Below are 21,637 nucleotides of genomic sequence, written 5' to 3' on the forward strand. Positions count from 1 at the left end.
TGCTTATGTGTGGACCATAGTTTTCAGAAGCCTTAATTAGAATTGAATGTGGGAGAAATAGAAGGTGGCAAGGGAGAACCTGGGAAACAGTGAGCCACCAAAAGGGGAGATTAGATGAGGCACTGGCTATGGAGAAGAGAACTGGTGAAACTGAAGTTGCGCATGTCTAGGTGCTGGACACCTGCGTGGTGAGGAGGACGTTGTGAGAGAGAAGAGGGACAGTCCTGACGGTGGAGGAATTGGACTGCAGGAGAGGGGAACAAAGAAACTAATGGAGAGGGACTGAGCCTGGGAAGCAGTGGGACCATGAGATGGGAAACTAATGTACTGGGCTTGAGTATGATTAGGGGAGGAATTGGTATTGGGTTACTTTGTGGTGACAAGACCATGGGAACCGGCAGCAGGATTCACAGGGGGTAAGACTAGAGAATCCTGAACAGTGGACCAGCACTTTCCCAAGAAGTGTGAAGAATGAGAAATTGTTCTCTGGGTGGGCAGTAGCAGTTGTGATACAGGTAGCTGATTAGTCAAGATACTCTTGCAAAAGTCTGGCCTGGTTACAGTGCCCATGTGCCTCCTGATGCGGACTCCAGACCTTCTGCTTGTTACTTCAGAACTGTGTAATGTAAAGCAATTAAACAGTAGTCTTTCCAGTTGTTAGCTGGCCAGTTATTTCCAAGAATGCCTCTTATATATGTGGTTGTGATCATAATATAATGCACTGCTTTGAAGCTGCTTCAATGGCAGTTGATTCAGCTGAGGAGAGACATGTGGTGGGGCTTGCTGAGATATTCCTGAAGTGTGGGAGCCACATGTGGCATAGTTCATGTAACCTCTCTATATGGCTTTGGTCGTTAACCTGTAACAAAGATTTGTGCCTAGGCTTTTCTCCTAGACTACCTGCTTTAGCTTGCTCTGGAACAGACAGCAGGATGTAAACTGTCACAGCATGCCTCACCAGGGAAGTAGGACGTTACGGCAAAACTGCCAGTGTGTCAGCATAGCTGGTGCAGGAAGCAGAGTCATGGGACAGAGGCTTTTCCTTTGTGGTTATGGTTGGTCTCTTTTCAGGTATGCTCTCTCTGGAGCAAAGCACTTAAGTCTGTCTCCCCAGGCGATCCAAGTTTTGTTTTCCCCAAGATGTCTATTGGAAACAGCCTGTGAATTGCATCCTGATGGAGCTCTGCAGAATTTGTAGACTAGAGGCTGTAATAGTTTCCCTGAAGTGAACCAAACCGGAAGGCATATGCTACCACCTATCTGGAGGTTTTATCTTCATGTCATTATGAGACTGTATCATAATGTGATCAGAAACCTTGTTTCTGACATTTCTAAAATGTCTAGGATAATATTTAATTATTTATTTTAAGGTTGGCTCTCTACTGAATGGATTAATGAAGAGCTGGAATACCCTCAATAATAGGGAACAACCTGGATACTGCTACATATTCTGAATGCGAGACGGCTCCTGCAACAGTCCACTCAAATATGGATGTGGTCTATAGCTCTCTGATTGTTGACAGCTAAGTAGTTTTGTGTATTTGTATATCGCTACTTCTGATTTGGTATAGACTCAGAGCAGAACTTGAAATACTTTGGATGGTACTGTAGTTGCGGCAGACTTTATCCACCTACAGGTAAATGAGAGAACACAAACCTGTTTATGTTACTTTTAGAGCTGATCTGATGCTGGCATTATTTTTGAAAAATGTACAGCTTGCTCCTATGTGACTTGAGTTGTGTGATTACACACTCTCCTTTAAAATAAGTTTTCTAACATTCTCATAGCATCACATATCCTGTAAAGTAATCTTAGGTTTAGGAGCTGAATGCTGCTGTGCAGTTTGTACTTTATTCTCTTTATCCAAAAAATCTTGTGAAGGCCCTTCTTGAGGCTTTATTATTGCCAATTATGAAGAGTGCATGACTCACAAGGGAGTTGCTTAATGCTCTGTTGATGTGATTACTCATGACTTGTGAGATTTTAAACTTGCTTTACCTGTATACATGAAGCACTTCCCTTTTCTTTCTCCTTTCATGGCCATGTTGCCTTATTAAAGAAAGGAAAGGGCACTGTTTATGTACCTGGGTACTGCTTGTTAAATAAAATAGATGGCCTCTGATGTCATTTTGCTATTTGACTGCATGGCAACATTTCAGTCTAAGAAATGTTTGAGTGAAAGCAGTGTTTTGTATTAAGCTTTTCAGTATGTTGTAAAAAATGCATCTTTTTATTTCAAAACACAGCTTAAACTGTTGTGGTTTATTGCAGTAATAAAACCTCAGAACAATTTGAGTAAAACATAAATGGTTTATTAGCTTTAAGGTAGTAAAAACTTTGTTCTTTGCCTAAGCTGTTGCTGTAGCTGACAACCATCAGTAGTTACTGATGGTTAATGATGATTAATTTGAGGCATACTTAACAATATCCTCTACTCTTGGAAGGACTATGGTTTTAATGGCCTCCCACACTTTGCGTTAGTCTGAGCAAGATACAGAACTTAGATGTGTCTCAGACATTGTATCGTCTTGGTAAATAACTTGATTCTAACTCTGTCTTCTCATCTCCAAGTCATCTTTTTCAGCCATCTCAGCGGTTGTATGAGTACCACTCATAGTTTCAGAAGTGCTTTGACATGCTTAGACAACACATCATAGTTTTTGCTCTTTCCTCCTATGGTTCATTACTTTCCAAGATGGAGCTATGCTCATGACTGGGATGATTTTTGTCCAAAAGCAGTGTGCCTCATTTCTGCAAGTAACATCAGTTTCTTCACAGATCTTCTGCATCTTTTGGACTGAAGGCCTACGATGATGAGGCACTGCTGTGTTCTGGGTCTTGCTTTTGGGTAGTTACAATAGAGCAGGCTCTGATAGCTGAGTGCATGTTCCCACTCTGCCTCTGTCCTTTGATTACTGACTTCTTGGGACTGTTTTCAATGTAACACCCAGGTTTTCAGAGTATGCCTGTTTGTGGCAAAACGGGATGAACTGGGGACATCCGCCGTGCTTCACATGTGGTCTTGCATAATGCTTGTTGCAGAAAAATTCCCTGTGTCCTTCATTCCACCCAACAGCTTTACAAAATAACATCTGTGCATGCAATCACCTGCTCTAATTTGCTTCTGCTGTTGCAATTGGTTACAAGGCGCAAAGTTACAATACAGACTCAGTGCAAAATAGAAATAATAGAGCCTTCTCTACTGAATGAAAGAGCTGTGAGTTTGGTCTTTCAGGCTGTGCCTCTTTAATGTGTTCATGCTGATTTAGATGACACACTGTAATAAGTGAGATCTATTAAAGTTGGCTGTCATGTCTCTGTCTTCACTCTTCTATGTTTTTTTTCCAAACCTCAGCTGTTTAATGTTAATTTTCACTTACTAGATATGTAGCTCAGGCTGAATTTTTTAGGAAAGAGTTCAGTTATTTTCAAAAATGAGGCTAGGAAAACCAAATTATTTTGCCCATGCAGGCATCTTCCTTCCTCTCCCCAACCCTCATTCCTGTGCTTGGTGTATGGTCTTGAAAGATGGCGGTGACGTGATGGCTAGGAGTTTTTGTGTTAAGGACACACCTTCTGCTTTCCATGTTTAAAATCTCTTTCAATTTAGTCTTTCCTTGGGGGGATAGAGGAAAGGTCACAATTCTGCACATGTTCAGTGAAGGCTGTTTATTTTTCACACTCGGTTATTCTGAAGGTCTGACTCCATGTTGAGTGGTAAGGTGGTTCAAGAACTGCATTTTGGGAGTACTGAAAAGAATAGCTAGGTCTGAGGAGGTGCTTGAACTGCAAGAAGCTCTCTGACGCTGTCACTTAACAGCATTCATGGCTCCTGTGGAAGAAGAATCAAATGTCAAGTGAACTAGTGGGAGTCAAGGAGCATGCTGTTGGTAGGGAGGTAAGGAAGAAGATGACTTCTTGTGATACTAAGGAGAGACTGAGAGCCAGTGGGAGAAATGGGGACGAGGTGAGAAGATGAGGTAGATAATCATGAGGAAGCAAAAGACTTCAGCAGAGAAGAATATCCAGGAAGAAATGGGAACTGATAACTAATCAGATAGAAGAAACGGAGGAGGAAGAGGGAGAACTTTGTCTGGAAGGAAGCAATGTGCAGTAGGAGAGTAGGAACCAGCTGAATAAAGAACAAGGGCAGGGGAAGGTGGGAGACTGAGCAAGGAGCTTGGGTCACAGACACCAAAGCAGATGAAGAACATGTATGCGATATACTGAGGGTGAAAAAGAGAAATCAATCAAGACAGGAACCATGGGAGTACTGGCACTGGGTGGTAAAGAAATGGAAGCTTGAAGTTATGGGGAAAATACTAAGAATGAAGTGAAATCTGGGGAGATGAAGCTGTGTGTGCAGTATCACAGAACAGCTGCCCAAAGAGGGAGGTTGCACTCCTGTCATCATGGTTCTTTCAGTCCTCTGCTTTCCATCTTTAGTGCTGCTTGAGCTCTTCCACAAGGCAGCTCAGAAGCAGAAGCTCAGAAGCAGCAGAAGCCTGTTGAGCAGCCATCAGATTGAATCGTCTCACAAAGGGGTCTTGGGAGAGCAAACTACTGGAAGTGGGGGGATGTGTTAATGGGGGGAGTAGTGTGACCTTCCCCACGTGGCAGTAGTGAGCTGTGGAATCTCCTGACAGATGAGAACTGCATAGGTGAAGAGAAGCAATTTAAAGCAAGGAGCCTGCTGCAGTGGAGAGGCAGGACTGAAGCAGTAACAGTTTGGGAAGAAGGGGTCAAGTCTTAGTGGGAGAAGTTGTTAGAGGAATCAGCCTGTTAGAAATGTTTCTTCTCAAAATGCTGAGAGGATCCATGATTTTTTCAGTCTCACCATTTACTGCTGTCAGCAAAAATTTGTAAAAGCCAGAGGAAAGGCGCAGGTTTGTATGGCAATAGCACATTAACGTCCATTAGTAAAAGTGGAAGAGGTTTTTGCAGTAGGCCTAAAGGCTCTGATTCTGCTGGTAAGTCTTGATATAATTTGAGCATGGTGGAATTTCTCCCTTATTTAAAGGCATAGGAAATTACACATATAGGAAAGTAATGCTTTCTTAAAGTTGTACAATAAACAAAAAGATATGAAACGTAAGTACAGTCTTAATTTGTTGCATTTACAGATATGCACCATTATCTTTTTTTAGTTAGTATCTCTACTTTACCCAGCATAAAGAATGAACAGTATTAAAAGGCTTCATAAATATGTTGTTTCTCATCATCATGCTGTGTCTTACTGTGCCCTATTCAAATCCTGATCTGAGTAACTGTTAATTTCCATAAGCACTCTGAGTGATCTCCTGTAGTAAGATACTTTGTTTCATACATACATCAAATTTTCACTGTTCTGCATACAGAGAACTGAAGGATGAGAGTTTTAAAAAAAGCAAAACAAAACAACACACACACACACACACACACACACACACACACTCCCCCCCCCAATCCCCAAGCCCACTTAGCTGGACACATTTGTGATTATTAACCTGGCAAAACACAATGCCATATTATGTTTTTCTGTACCAATCTGTAAACAAGACCGTAGGAGTTGAGTAACTGAGTAAAACACTGCTAAAGAATGTTGTGGAATGTATGGGCTAAGTCTGGCTTCATCCTGGGAGCTCTGCTGGGGTCCAGAGGCAAAGCTTCTGTGTCCTCGTTTTCCAGGGTGATGTTTATGTGCCTTTGCAATGACATTGTCTTTTCCCTCTGTGCACTTGCCCATCTTGCCCACTGTAGACGTGGACTGATTTGTAGGTGTGGTGCATCCTGTTCACTTAAAAAGATTATATGTAATATTTCTAATTTCATTCCATGGGTTACTGTTAAAATACTGTCTATTGTTTAACAGCTTTTGGTAGATTTTTGGTGGGGTGTTTTGGGTTCTGTTTTTTGGGGTAGTTTGGTGGGGTGTTTTTGGTGGATGAAATGCAAACGAGTGCCGTGCAGGAATTTTACAGATCATTCTGATACTCAGATGAGATGCAATAGTATTGACAGTCTGTGTCACTGGTAATATCGAAAATGCTTGTATAATTGAAAGTTTTAACTTTTGTTGATATCTGTAAGTGTGAAGCTTTAGATACCTGGATATTTCTCCTAAAATGTCTTATTGGAGCAGTCCATTTACTTGGTTAAACACAATATCAAATTAGCATAGCAGTGGAGTATTTGATATCCATTAAAAATATAACAAAACCCAACAAGCATGACAAAAAAAAAAAAAAAAAAAAAAGGCTGTGCCTCATGTTAATGCTATTCTCTTTTACAGAGGTTTTCTGTTTTTGCATAAGAAGTTATAGTCTGGTTTGTATGATGTATCAGGAGTTCCTGCTTAGCCAGTATGTATCATTTATTTCTCTGAATGAAGGTTTTATAAAATACTGGCTATCCATGATTGTTTGCCTAACTTAGCAAAGGGTTGACTACTTTCTTATTAATTGTAATCTATACATCAACATTAAAAACATCATCTATACATCGACAAGCAGGAGTGCCAAAGGGGACTGCGGAGTCCAAAGGCTAGTGCAGAAGCCACAGCTATTATATCTGGATATGCTCTTGTAATAACTAAAATATTTATGGAAATAGGTTTGATATGGCTGTTGTGTGTAATCTTATAATGTGTTTTAATTCTGTTTTTTTGAGGCCATGGCTACAAAATCACCTTGATCTCTTTAAGTCTGCAGTGCAGGGCACCTTCCCCCAATTCTCTCAGCCTTCCTTGTGCTTGCCCTGATACTTGTATGGCTGCATAGAGAGCCAGGCTACGGAACTGATGTAGCTTTAAAATAAAAAAAATATCTTTTTCTTCTGTTTGTCTTCCAATAGATTGGTTTCCTTTCAGCAGCAACACAGCAGCACAGATTTAAGTTGGATTAAAGTTAGCATGTAACCATGACTTGACCTCTCATCCAAGTATACCAGTGGGTGTGGGAAATAGCTTTTTTCTGGGGTTTGCTCTATTTCTATTTTCCTTTCATCCCTTGAAAGAATGGCTCATATCTGAGGGTGGCCATTTAGACACAAAGGGCCAAATTCAGCAAAGCAGATGCTGGAGGTATGATGTCCCATACAGCATATCTGTTCTGTCAAATTTCTGAAATTTATCTGTGCTAGGAAGAGTTTTTTGCTTACGAGTTCCATTGCTGAGAATTTATGTACTGGCTTCCTTCAGCAGTTTTCATCTTAGCTTTTATTTGGCCATAACTCTCAAGCAAACAACGTACCAGCATCTGGGTGCAGATGACCTGATATAGCCTCTGCAAATGTCAGGTTGTTGTTGTATACCAGAAAAACTTAATAATTCTTTTTTTACCGTCTTTAATTTGCATTAGCATAATTAGAAGATGGATTTGACTTTAGGACTTCCCCCCCCCCTTTTTTTTTCTCCTTATTGCAACAGGCTAGGCAAGTTCTTATTTGCATCTGTAAAATATGCTTGGGAAAGATGAAAATGATCTTTGCCTGAAGTGCAGTGCTCACAAATGCTCTCAGCTTCCAGACAGACCTATTTTATGTAAAAAATTTAAAGTTAGGTAGCTATTTATTAATAAATATTACCAATTGGTATGCAAGCTGCCTATGAATTTTGTAAGAATTATTTCAAATGTTAAAATATTCCGATACTTAATATACAATGTTTTATATAGGATAAAGTAGAAATGGCTAAAATAGCAGCTCTCTTACTATGTTAATATGGCTTAGGAGTTAATGGACAGATTCTGCAAACACTGAGCTTAGGACCTGATGTTATTTTACTGTGTCATGACATAAGTTGGATTAATTGTAGAAGGTGTTGCTGTTTGTTGTGTTTTCAAGATAGAGCTCTAAACGAGGTGTTCTGAAATCCCTTGCTTAAAATTGTGTGGCGTTTCTTTTTGTTTTCCCCTGCTGCAGGTGTGATGGACAGGTAGCAGAAGATTTCACTTTTGATATCAGGGAATCAGAATGACCGAGTGCTTCCTGCCTCCCACTAGCAGCCCCAGTGAACACCGTCGGGTAGAACACAGTGGGGGTCTTGCTCGTACTCCCAGCTCTGAAGAAATCAGTCCTACAAAATTCCCTGGATTGTACCGCACCGGTGAGCCTTCACCACCTCATGACAGCTTGCATGAGCCTCCAGATATAGTATCTGATGATGAAAAGGAGCATGGGAAGAAGAAAGGCAAATTTAAGAAGAAAGAAAAAAGAAGTGAGTAGGCAACTTCTCTTATTTCATGCTTATAATTTCTCTTTCTCTCTTTCTTTCTTTCTTTCTCAGAATTGCTTAATATTCCCAATGGAACTTGTTTAGGTGTGAAGGAAGTTAACTTGTACAAACAGGCTTTGTGCAATACCTGTTTCTCTTCCAAAAAACCCCACACCTTAATCAAAAAATGGATTTGTCTTTTGTTGTCCAGGTACAGGTGCCAACCACGTGCCCAGAATTACTAATAAACATGTTTATCCAAAACCTTTAACAGTGCATTGGTAATTGCCTGGCATGGGGTTCTTCTAATCTCATTATCTGTTCACATTCTAAGTGGAGGTTTTCAAGTGTATTTCCAAATAGATGCTTTTTGAAATTGTAGCTGAGGTGCTAGCTAAAATAAAACTGTAAGTTTGACCTGAATTTTGTACTTTTAAATTTGGAAGTCATTTTCAACTACTTTGACCCTTTTCCCTTTTGTCTCCCGTATTCAGAGTTTGCTGTTGTGTGCCATCTCAAGTTTTCATATGCACACTACATCATTATTTGAGGAGTAATGAAATCTGTGTCCTTTTTTTTCTCTAGCTTCTCAGTTTAGTCTGATCATGCAGTTTCCTCCAGCAGTGCCTGAGTATTATTGCAGTGTTCAAAAATATGCAAGCCAACATCAGGATCTGAATTTACTAGAACAGCTAGAGTAAAGGTTAGAAGAAAGTAAAGCTTTGACTATAGAATCCATTCTTTGTCACTGTATCAGTGTCCAGAGTGGAAGCTTTCATTTAAAAAGCATACTCCTCCTCCAAAACAGCAGAAGAGAAATCTTACTTCCTGCATTTAGATTTGTGCAGAAAATTTTGTAAACGTGAAACAGTTTTTATTCAATAGTTTTTCTACATATTCTGAAAGAACAAAGCACCTGGAAATACTAAGCTGATACTGAGCACTCTCAGTACCAGAAAGATCCTTACTGTCCAAGTCTCTGAAACATAAATATCACAGTCCAAATGTTAGTACTTTTTAAACTGACATTTGTTTTAGCAAAATCTTGAAATAATGTTCATCTTCTACAATGCCTGTATCTGTGATGCCTGGAAGTTCTGGATGCAGGTGTACCTTGCCACTTCTTATATGTGAAATTTGGAAGATCAAAAACAACAAAACAGCACACAATATTCTGGCATGTTAGGATGAATATGGTGACTATTTGTAATATGCATGCACATATTTAAATAATTACTCTTTAAGAATTTGCTGCCACTGCACTGCTTTTAATCAAACCTATTTCCTGGAATGCAGAATTTGTTTCTACCACAGTTTAGAAGGACTATTGTTATTAATTAAAGACTGTGTGCATAAAGGATACTGTAACTCAAACATATATTATCCTCCAGGTAAAACCAACAGTTTAAATTCATGCAGGTTTTAAGAAAACTGATTCTTTAGGTTTTTCCTAATGTAAACAACATTAACCTAATACAGAATATTGGATTGGTGATGAAAATTCATGATTGATTGTATGGGTCTAAATTCAAGCTATTAGTAGCTGTTTTTTTCTTCTTTGCAAATCAGCTTTCTGTTACAACTCTGGATTAGACACTTCTAAATTTGGAATTGTTAGAAGTCGGCATTATACGTAGTGTAGGTTTCTTTGGGGTGTAATTCTGCATGTCTCATGGTGATAGTCTAACTGAAGGCTGAATAGGAAAAATGCTTCTTCAGCAAATATGTGCAGGTCTGTGCACATTAGCACTGTAACAGCTTTCTTCCACAAGTCGTTACAGCACATTTTATAGCTGATATAAAGCAACTTTTGTTACTTAAAAGAAGCTTTAAAGGTATGAAAAATCCTCAAAAATGCACAATGTAGGAAGAATCAAATTCTCTCTTGCAGAGAGAATTTGTAATATAACAAGCATTCCGCATTTCTTAGCTCTAATATAAGTACATCATAATTATGGTCAGGTATGAGGGTAAGTTACATACAAAGCTTTCAGTATCTCTTGTACAGTCCAAAAATGGTCATTATTGTAAATATACCCTGAACAGACATTCTACTTATGTAAATTACAAGGGCTCTTTGCAGTTGCTTAACATGGTTGATTTCAAGAGTTCCCCTTCCAGCTTTGCCTTTTGATATTCCTTCCGTACTTTTGCTTCTTCAGTTTCTTCCACCTTTTAAATTCTATTGCATGTGTTCAGATTGTTTCTTTTCCCTTTTCTGGCCAGCTACTTTGATTTTGGACAATACACAACCTGCTATGGTAATGTAATTTGGGGTTTAAACAAATATAATTGAACATTTCAATGAGAAAGACATGTGTTGATATTAATTTATGACAGAGTGAACGTTTGTTGAACTTACAATATTAGTGAATTAATGACAAGGTCATTTAAACTCCTGAATGTAACTTAATCCTACAAAGATTTTGGGGTATTTTAATAATACTCTAAATATAAACTTCAGAAATGCTTGAAGAAGAGGAGGGTATGTGGAGAGGGAAGGATAAACATCCCAAGGTTACTCATTTTAGTTTTTCAGGTAAATACTTTTTGCTGGAGTAATACACTCTTAGCTTCAGCATTATTACCTATTTCAAAAAAGTATTTTTGTATGCTAGCAAGGGATCTTTTTTCCAGTGTGGATAATATAATCATTTGATATTTTTCATGTTAATGGCAAAAGCCTAATAATACACAGCAGTTATCCTGGGGGAAACATTCTAAAAATTTTTTGGAGGTGATAGAAAATTAAATGGAATATTGTTTTTTCATGTGGAATAACAACTACTGGAAAGAAGTTTCAGCCACTGATTTCTATTCTCCACTCCTCTGTGACAGCCTGAGTGTTGATTAGCTGCAGAGTGAGTTAGATTAGGGGATTTCTTAGGGGTTAAAATTAGTTTTCTTTTAACTGGGATAGTGTTAACTCAAATCTGTTTCCTGACTCAAAACAACCTTTGTCCATGCAAGAACTTGGGCTGTGGCAGCATGCGAGCAAAAACAAATTTTCTTTTTTTTTAAGCAGTAATGTTTTATATGAGACAGTGACCAGAGTAATTGATTTTTTTAAAAAAATTGTTAACCTTCTGTCAGTAATCACATGTTGATAAAGTCATAAAATATGCGGTTCCTTGCAAAAGAAAAAGGTTCTAAGTAATACTTCAGAAGTACCCATTAGAATTTCTGTAGATAGAGGGTCTGTATGTAGTAGATCTTACTCTGCTTATTCATTTTACCTCTGAGATTCATACCATTGGACAGGATGCGATCAATATGCAGCTAGGATTTCTTGTTTAGAATAATTTTTGTTTTCTTTACATAATTCTTGGGAAAATGGAGAATTGGTTGAATTGTAAACTAAACTATCTTGTGAAAGGACAGCAGTATCATTGATATGAACTCTTCCAAAATTTTCAGGAAATATTTTTTAAGACCAAATCCCTAATGTGTTGGGCAGGGGGTCCTATATGTTCTGTTGGGGTGTAGGTGAGGGCTGAAATATTCCTACTGTTAACTTGGAGACCTTCTCTGAACAATCTTTGGTCCAAATTGGGTATTAACCTTTATCTTCTTCCTCTGAGTTGCGGTTCTAGTGATCTGCAACTCTCTGCTAGGTACCACCAGGTGGAAGATACCAGCCTATTCTCTTTTCTGCCATCGTAAGGGATTTTTCTCCAAAATAATTTCTGCTCAGGAATGTGGACATCCAGCAACCTTGCAAAAGCTCTAATAGTATTCCCAGATTTTCCAGGTAGAGCAATGACATGATAAGTTGTCTCTGTGCTTATGATCCTTCGTTTCTGTGCAGAGTGCTAATGGAGATGGATTCTACAGTAGTGGTGGATACTACATGTCTATAGCAGGAGGTCTGTTAGAAATTGTAAGGAGGCCATTGTCATCCTACAAAATAACCAAGTAGCTGCTGTTGCAAACAAAACATTATTTTTACTAATCTGGTGTGTGGAGAAGCTCTGAATACAGTTTCCAGATCTACAGAATAAGAAGTTACTAGAATTTTCTACCTGTGATAAACATTAGAGGCCCTTCATATTTATGAAGGGTTTATCTTTCTGTGTTGCAATGGTTTATCTTTCTGTGTTGCAATATCCTATTCTACTGGCAAATTACTACATATATCTATATACTACTGTGTATATTTAGCAAAGTACCATTTGCAAATAGTGTAAAAGTCTGCCTTTCAGTGCCAGTAATTATTTTAAATCAAAATCAAGTAAGGGAAATTTCATATTTCAACTTCATTTGCTCTCCTTGCATAGCGTTGCGCAGTAATCTGAATGCAGAATTTGTTTGGGAGTGCTGTGCTCGCATCAGTGAGTTGAATGTGTATTAAAAGCAAACTGATCTAATTGAAAGTTGGATAGTAAGTGTCGGTAGTGTCTGTAAGTTTAAGTTTCTGTTAATAATAACAATACATCTTGTGGGTGAGGAGAGGAAATAGAAGCCATCTACCCAAGCTCACTATGCATCCATGTGTGTCTTACCGTTCGATTTAGAAATGGTGTACAAGTTGATGGCAATCCCTCTGACAAATTGAAATTAGATAACTAATGATGCTAGCATTGCACATCGGTCTGTATAGTCATATTTGATCTACTAATTCTTCCATATGTAAAAGCGATCCATGTTTTCTTTCAGTGAATTAATTACAGATGCATGCAAATTTCCCCAGGGAGCCAAAATCAGGTGTAGAGGTATAAATGACTTAAAAAACTCATCAGAGACCTGATGTGCAAAACGTATCTTGTGGTAGGTTTCATAAGCGGCAGTTCTACATAATGCAGCCATTTGTGTTTACGATACATAATATAGCATGAATGTATAGCTTCGTTGTAAGAGTGCAGAAGTATTCCCAAGTATGCAGACTGATAGAAACATTGGCCTCGCTGCATAACAAAGCTTTTAAGCCTGTAAGTTATATTTTTCCAGAGTAACACTGGAACTTTTTTTTTTTATTATTTTTAAAAGAGGTTTTAATAATTTTCAGGAAGATAAGGGCTACACCTGCAGCATCACATTTAAAGTAACTGCAGTGAAGGCATGCTTGTGGAAGGTCTAAGAAAGCCCGAGCAAGGAACTGGCAAATAGTCCAGTCGTTATGCTGGTGGAATTGGAATATTTATTAAATTAGTACTGGTCTCATATAGGTGCAGGAAAATGTCATTAACATACATTAGAGTGATGGGAAGATGCAGACTATTAGTATTAGAAGTCTTGAGGAAAAAGTGAGCAGAAATATCAGTTTACTAAGAGTAGGTAATACTTCTTTCCACCTTTAAAATTACCCGATTTGTCAAGTGCTTTCGATTAATTTTTCTTCTGCATAGATTTAGGTTGTTTATATTTCAATATATTGTATCACTGGTGAAAGGGATACAGTAATTTTATTACCAGAAGTGTGGTAAAGAAAATTGGGCTACTCTGAGACACATACAAACTGCCTCTTGGTATGGGTGGGAGATTCTCTGTGAATCTGTAATTAGTATATATTTCTAAACTTTATTGACTTACATTACTGAGACAAATTAAAATAGGCTGGTTTTGTATTTAACTTGCTCCTTCATGTCTTCTCATGAAGTCAAGAAATACCAGTTCAGTAATGTGCTATTGCTGGTGTTACATTACCACAGGTCTAGAAAAGCACCAAGGTTGTGTTGCAACATGGAGTGTTGAGACATATAAGGCAGGTGCTCTGTTGGCGACACTGACCTCCAAGCTTGGGTCCCCTGTGCTGACCCAGAGGACGTGCTGACGCTATTCCGTGTGTGTGTGGGGGGGGAACCCTACGCTGTTCAACTGGGAGCTGTTACAGCTACCCAGCAGGAAAGATTGAGGGCAGATTGTTCTGAGCTCTGGTGAAGATTTGGCTTTCTGTTTGGAAATTACATCTGTGAACCCCATCTTGAAACTCAGTGCCAGCCCCATCTCATTCTCATAAAACATAATGGTGATGTGTGCTCCTCCTTTGTCCCATAGCTGGTGCATCAGTGGTTTTTTCTCTATCAGAGTGAAATTTTAATCCTTAGTTTATGCACTGCAGGTTTCCTTGCCCATTTCTGGGTTTATACAAAGAGTGAATGATGATATAGCCAGTAAACTGGGAAGATGAGACCTGGTTGCTGGTCATCCTCCAATTAACATTTACCCCATGCAATGCTACAGGCTTGGGGAAGAGTGGCTGGAAAGCTGCCCAGCAGAAAAGGACCTGGGGCTGTTGGTTGACAGCCAGCTGAATATGAGCCAGCAGTGTGCCCAGGTGGCCAAGAAGGCCAATAGCATCCTGGCTTGTATCAGAAATAGCGTGGCCAGCAGGACTAGGGAAGTGATTGTCCCCCTGTACTCAGCACTGGTGAGGCCGCACCTCGAATACAGTGTTCAGTTTTGGGCCCCTCACTACAAGAGAGACATTGAGGTGCTGGAGTGTGTCCAGAGAAGGGCAACGAAGCTGGTGAAGGGTCTGGAGCAGAAGTCTTCTGAGGAGCAGCTGAGGGAACTGGGGTTGTTTAGCCTGGAGAAAAGGAGGCTGAGGGGAGACCTTATTGCTCTCTACAACTACCTGAAAGGAGGTTGTAGCGAGATGGGTGTTGGTCTCTTCTCCCAAGTAACAAGTGATAGGACGAGAGGAAATGGCCTCAAGTTGCACCAGGGGAGGTTTAGACTGGATATTAGGAAATTTTACTTCACTGAAAGGGTTATCAAGCATTGGAACAGGCTTCCCAGGGAAGTGGTTGAGTCACCATCCTTGGAGGTATTTAAAAGACGTTTGGATGAGGTGCTTAGGGACATGGTGTAGTGGTGGTCTTGGTAGTGTTAGGTTTACGGTTGGACTTGATGATCTTAAAGGTCTTTTCCAACCTATAAGATTCTGTGATTCTGTGATTTGCATTTTTATATTAAAATTTACTTGGACAGGAGCAGTGCTACGGTCTTTCTCCATCTTCTGTGAAAGTGCATGTTTGGTAGTCTTAGGGAAGAGTCCAGGATGGGAAGGGTGAGCTGGTCAAACAATTGTAATTATTTTATGGCAGTTCCATGCTTTAATACATGTATTATAGTTATTTGACTATTAAAAGCTACCTTCCACAGAGCAGCCAAGGAGGCTTCAAAATATAGACAGCTCCTTGGATGTGCTGAAATAATGCTGAGAAACTCTGCAGCTTAATATAGTTTAGAATTGGAAGAATAAAAGACTGAATGTCCCCTGGTTCTTCTGCACAAGATCTTTCACCTGTAAAAATTACAGCCTATAATCTCATCTGTGATGCTCTCTCTTAGATTATAAGGTGGTAATTTTCCACCACCCAAAACTAATCACGCAGAAAGAACACTTGGCTGTTGGTGTGCTTCCTCACTTGGGCAGAGGCACTGCCGGTAGGTAGTGGAAGAGCCTCAAAGGATCTGTATAATGGGGGCTTCACGTTGAAGCAAAAGCTTGCTGCCCACTGCCATGGAGGACCTGGCTGGTGCAAAGCGCATGTAAAACATCGTCTTTGTTGACCAGGTTTCAGGCTTACTTTTCTTATATGGGGTACTGCGTATGTAAAATCACAGTTAATTGACTTGGAAGTTGTGTTGGTTTGTATGTTGTTGGGTTTGGTTGTGGGTTGGTTTTTTTTTGTTGGGTGTTTTTTTGTAATCCACCTTCAAAGATTTCCTTGTTCTTGCCTGAAGGATAGGCAGGGCTAGCTGCAGAGCTGTAGTTAGTAAAAGCACTGGTGCGCATTTTAGACGGCACTTGGTGTTTTGCACTGAAACAGTGTACTCCGCCCATGGACTTGTTTGAAGCTCTTGCATATGCTTTTTAAGGCAAATATGCAACTTCACTGACAGGTATTGTGTTAGCGTTACTGGAATTGTTTTATTCGTCTAGTGGAAAAGTAAGTGTGCTTGGGCACTTTTTTTTTTTTACTTGGTATTTTATTTGAGGCTGTAACTTTATTAACTTCATACTTACCTTAAAATTCATAATGTTCTGGAAGGGGATTGGGGAGTTAAGTGGCTGAAGCTTAGTTTGTTCTTAACAGAAGTTTGTTAGACTTATGTGTATGTAGTAGATGATCCTTAACAGCGACTCTTATACTGTTGATTACAGGAACATAGAGAAGTTGCCAGACAGTTGTTTTTATTTTGCATTTCCTTGACTATTAGATGGGAAACTAGCCCATAAGATGGACATTGCCATTATGAGTAAGTATATAAAGTATTAATTGTTTAGATTCTTCAGGAGCTGTGTGGCTTATCTTTGATGTGATTATGCAACCTTGATTTAATCCTTGTCCACTTAATTGTGTAATAACTAAAGGAGACCTTCTGAAGAGTCAGGCAGGCGCTATTTTTTAATTCATGTTGCTGCTTCTCTCTCCTCCTTACATATTCCTTCTTGTTCTCTCCCTGTTATATATGCTATCTAGAAACTAAGCAGACTTTAACAGCTGTCCTCTTGCCTTCTCTTCCTTTGCCTAATAGCGGAAGGTTATGCTGCATTTCAAGAGGACAGTTCTGGTGACGAAGCTGAAAGTCCTTCAAAGTTGAAGCGGTCCAAGGGAATACATGTCTTCAAGAAACCCAGCTTTTCCAAAAAAAAGGAAAAGGATTTTAAGATAAAAGAGAAACCCAAAGATGAAAAACACAAGGAAGACAAACATAAGGAAGAGAAACATAAAGAGAAAAAGTCAAAAGATTTAACTGCAGCAGATGTTGTAAAACAGTGGAAAGAGAAGAAGAAAAAGAAAAAGCCAATTCAGGAGACAGAGATACCTCAAGTGGATGTTCCAAGTCATAGACCCGTGTTTGGCATTCCTTTATCTGATGCAGTAGACAGGACCATGATGTATGATGGCATCCGCCTGCCAGCAGTTTTCCGTGAATGTATAGATTACGTAGAGAAGTATGGCATGAAATGTGAAGGCATCTACAGAGTTTCAGGTACTCTGGGCACACTGACGTGCAGGTTCCTAAGGTCTTTACTTGCAATTTTCTTATTTTACCATTTTCAACACCTAGAGACTCTGTTTATAGCTGCGTTAATTTTAATTATCCAAAAGACAATCAGGTAGCTAAAGTTAAGCAAACCCGTAATTCTGAAGTACCAGAAAAGTTGCTAATGTGGTGGCACTGCTTAATGGTAGTAAAAATACACTTGTTTTGCCCTTTTTTGATAGGATGGTAACAATGAACAAAATGTGTTGGTATGGCCAGCTTGTATTTTTTTCCTTCTGCATTAGAAATACAATGCTAGTTGATTGCAAAAGCAAAGATGAGATATAACCATTTTATTACTTAAGCTTCCCATTAAGTTGCTTTTTCCAGTTATTTCCATTGTATGGGGGTTTTTTTCTTAAAAACTTATTTTCTTTGAGCAAATACACTAGTAAGCAGAAAATACAAGTTTCACTATTTAAGCTTAGCAACAGCAGGCTAATTAACCATGGTAGTTGCGTAACACCAGCTTACATAAATGAAACATTGGTTTTGGTCACGTTAAACAAAACAGTCCCTTTATTTGTGAACTGCATCTGCAGTGTAACTTGTGTATTTCTGTGGGTATGTTTAAGGAAGCAAGAAAAGGAATTTGAGGAAACACCTTTGAAACAAGTTGCCTAGCACTGTAAAACAGTAATCAAATTATTTTAAAGGCTTCATTAAGCTGTCTTCATGCTGTCGATCTGCATGGTATTTGGTAGGCATGCATAAATACCACAGCAGCTTAAGCACTTTCTTCGTCTTGCCTATTGGAACGTTCTAGTCATGTGTTTTTTCAAGACACGATGTGTTGGGATTTTTCACAGAAGAAGGTGTGTTTTCCATAAATCATTTTTGATGTTTGTACTTTCTAGGTGTTCTCCAGTGCAATAGCACCCTCTTGTGTGTGTAAGATTGTTTAAATTGAGAGCTCGGAGAGACAGTTGCAGTGGCTTAACAACCTACCAGCCGCTGTGATGACTAACTTACTTGGACATATATTGGAGTATATTTTACCTGGCATTTACCATGGGCTGAGTGCACCCAGTTTTGCTTATTGCATATGAGCCAAGCCATGGCAGCACATTAAGTCGGTGTAACTGAAGTGGGTGTTTGAGCTTTACGAATGAAATTTCCCTGAGTTTGGGAAGATTGGAATGTCACTGAGTTATAAAAACACCTTACAGAAAATCTTGGCTGGGTTATTATGTGAACACACTTTTATTCATGCAGTGCCTCAAATCAAGAATCCTGTGTGAGATTCCTCCACTGAGGAGGGCCAGCTGGAAATCTGGAAACTAAAAAGTGTGGGTTTTGTTTTGACAGAAGAAAGTTGTTAGAGGTAGAACTTGTGGCACAATATTTGGGTCAATAACAAATTTGCTGCTTGGCTTAGGGCTGTATAATTGAACAGCCTGAAAGACACTGAATGCAAATACACAATTGATCTTATGTTCCCCTACCCTTCCTCACCCTATTTTATGTTCCTTGATGTGAGGGAATGCTGGCGCCAGTTCTGATTCAGAGGTTCGGCAGTGCTGTGGTTTTGCTTCATAGTAGTAATCAGTGCTTTTAGAAGCAGTGGTCACATAATTTTGAGTCATGGTTTTAACTTTTACATGTGGATAGCTTCTAAAAGGTATCCCTCAATTAGCTTAAATAGTAAGGAGAGGTGAAATAAATGCCATCTCAAAAAAAAAAGTTTAAATATAACTATTATCCGTTTACAGTTGAAGATTTCTCTTAATTCTTGATCTAAATATTTTAAGGAATAAAATCAAAAGTTGATGAGCTAAAAGCAGCCTATGATCGAGAAGAATCTCCCAACCTGGAAGAATACGAGCCCAATACAGTAGCCAGCTTGCTGAAACAGTACCTACGAGAACTGCCTGAAAATTTGCTTACCAAAGAGCTAATGCCCCGCTTTGAAGATGCTTGTGGAAAGAGCACAGAAGCTGAGAAAGTTCAGGAGTGCCAGAGGTTGCTGAAAGAGTTGCCAGAGTGTAACCATCTCCTAATTTCTTGGCTGATTGTGCATATGGACCATGTTATTGCAAAGGAACTGGAAACAAAAATGAGCATCCAGAATATTTCTATCGTGCTCAGCCCTACTGTCCAGGTACGTGCATCACACAGCAAGTGTTAGAGCAGAACTTCAGCCCAAGAAAGACTTCTTTGTAGGAATTCTCTTGCAGGCGGGAATCAGGTATTGTCTGACACAGTTAAGCTAAAGCACAACTTCTCTTTATACCTCGGGAACCTAAAATGCTGAAAAAGGGGGAACAAGACTTTCTGAGTGTGCGCTTGCATACTATGGTTATGATATTTGGGTGGTTATGAGAGTATTACAAAGACTGCTGTCAGGGTTTTAATTCTGTTGTGAACAGAAGTAATTTAATGTTGAATTCGTCCAATAATTCATGCAGATACACAATTTGTGGACTTGTGACTCAATAGTAATTTAGTAAAGACTATATTGTTGCTTAATTTTAATATCAAGCCAACGAACCCTGTCCTGCAAATAGATCTTCCTGGTGCAGTAACGACTTAGATATAATGGCTTTGGTGTCTGCAGTCAGATTGCTGGGGAAAACAACTGACTTAGTTTTCCAGTAAGATTTTGTGGTTTCTGGATTGATTACTTTCTTAATAAACATCTTGGAAGTACTTAATTTAAATACAGTTCAGAATTAGTCCTGTGTGTAATGGAAACATGGCATTATTGGGTGTGGGTCCTCTAGAAGAAAACCCACACTTTAGAAAAGCTTGGCTTTTTAATTATGAGTCTAGGTGGAAGCCCAGTAGCAAAAGGGCTGGGTATTATTCTGGCTAGTTTGCTGTGCCAGACGCTTTCTAGCTAACAAAAGAAGTAACAATTAATGTAAAACAATGCAGGCCCAATCATGTTTTGCTGTTAAGTAGATTTTAGTAATTAAAATGCGGGTAGTGACAGAATGCTAATCTTTCTTTCAGGATAAATTTTTGAATTCTAATGGAAGATACAGTATCAAAATAAATACTTGCTTCTGTCTCACGTTAGAACAAGGAATAGTGTAGCAGCTCCTTTCAAACTAGTTTTTCTACTATATTAAATCATCTGACTGAGAACTTGTAGAAAATACTTAGAGGCTGGGGGAGGGGAGAGAAGGTAGCCAGCAAGCAGCCATAGTGCAGTATAGTTGGTGTTCCCTCTTACCTGTTGCTATCAGTAACTACCTTTACATGAGTAAAAAGAAAGATTTAAAACATTTCTGTATCTACCTGTGATGGAAATAATTATGGTAGGTTAAGGCGTGTGAAAATTCTGAGTTTAGCATGAAAATGCCTCAGATAGATACACAGGTAAGAGAGACAATGAAGTGATTCCTTGAGGCCAGCACTGGGTCATTTAAAGTACCATTTTTAATCCAGATTTTAATCTCTTAGGACAAACTAACAAACACGACTACGACTCACAGAAAGACATACTAAAGGCTGTCCTGTTTCTGGAGAAAGATGCCATGCCTCACAGATAAAGATTATGTGAATAAATCACCTTAACCAATATCTTGTCTGTCCTCTCTTTGCAGATCAGCAACCGTGTCCTGTATGTATTTTTTACACATGTTCAGGAGTTCTTTGGGAATGTGACCCTAAAGCAGGTGACAAAACCTCTTCGTTGGTCAAATATGGCAACAATGCCAGCACTTCCAGAAACACAAGAAAGCATCAAAGAAGAAATCAGGCGACAGGTTGGCAATTACTTTAGTGGTTTTGTGTTTATCTTTGCCTTGGCTTTTATACATTCAGTAGTAAATTCTTGTAAGCTTGTAACTAACATATGCTTTTAATTGTATCACAATTGTCCTGTCACTGGAGACTGCTGGAAAGAGATGGGTGATATTCTTGCCCATTTCATGTGTGGAAAGTTTCTTTGGTCTTGTGATGACTATAGCTGTGTCTTTTGTGGATTGCTTTGCTAATTAGTTCAATACTTTTATGGTGGGCGGAAGGTTGGGAGGACATCCTGAAGAGCAATATTAAAGAAACCACACGCTTTAACTAGTGCTCGATCACGTGCTGAATGTATGTTACCACTTGGTGTTGGTTGATATGTCAAGCTTTGAAAACCAGAACTCCTAGCCTGTTGCCATGAAGCCAAAACAATTTTTCTTTTCAGTCTGCCCTGCTATGATATATTAAAGACACTAATTTCTTTGGCAATATTTCCAGGAGTTCCTACTGAACTGTTTACACAGAGACTTGCAGGCAGGGATAAAAGACTTATCCAAAGAAGAGAGACTCTGGGAGGTGCAAAGAATCTTAACAGCTCTTAAGAGGAAACTACGAGAAGCTAAGAGACAGGTGGGTAACTTTTCTATTTATTGGCCAAACATCTAAATAATGGATGAAACTTCGAGCATCATTCAGCCTTACTGTTTAACCTTATAGTTGAAAATACCATAAATGTGAGGTGGGTCTACAAG

General features: G+C 39.1%; 1 protein-coding gene across 4 annotated transcripts in view; it reads left to right on the plus strand.

The window, feature by feature from the left end:
* Positions 1-21,637, plus strand: part of RALBP1 (ralA binding protein 1) — a 37,194-nt gene that overhangs the window by 10,848 nt on the left and 4,709 nt on the right. For 2 of the 4 annotated variants that reach the window (XM_072852744.1, XM_072852741.1), the window contains exons 2-6: positions 7,901-8,195; positions 16,677-17,135; positions 18,941-19,290; positions 20,741-20,902; positions 21,384-21,515. In XM_072852744.1, coding sequence (XP_072708845.1) covers positions 7,952-8,195; positions 16,677-17,135; positions 18,941-19,290; positions 20,741-20,902; positions 21,384-21,515 — 1,347 coding nt within the window. In that variant the 5' untranslated portion in view covers positions 7,901-7,951. Of the gene's footprint in view, positions 1-1,370; positions 1,638-7,900; positions 8,196-16,302; positions 16,398-16,676; positions 17,136-18,940; positions 19,291-20,740; positions 20,903-21,383; positions 21,516-21,637 lie in introns of those variants that run through there. The other 2 variants (XM_072852742.1, XM_072852745.1) reach the window with 2 other exon arrangements.

Source organism: Ciconia boyciana, chromosome 2 (assembly GCF_034638445.1).
Source record: "Ciconia boyciana chromosome 2, ASM3463844v1, whole genome shotgun sequence".
NCBI classification, from domain to species: Eukaryota; Metazoa; Chordata; class Aves; order Ciconiiformes; family Ciconiidae; genus Ciconia; species Ciconia boyciana.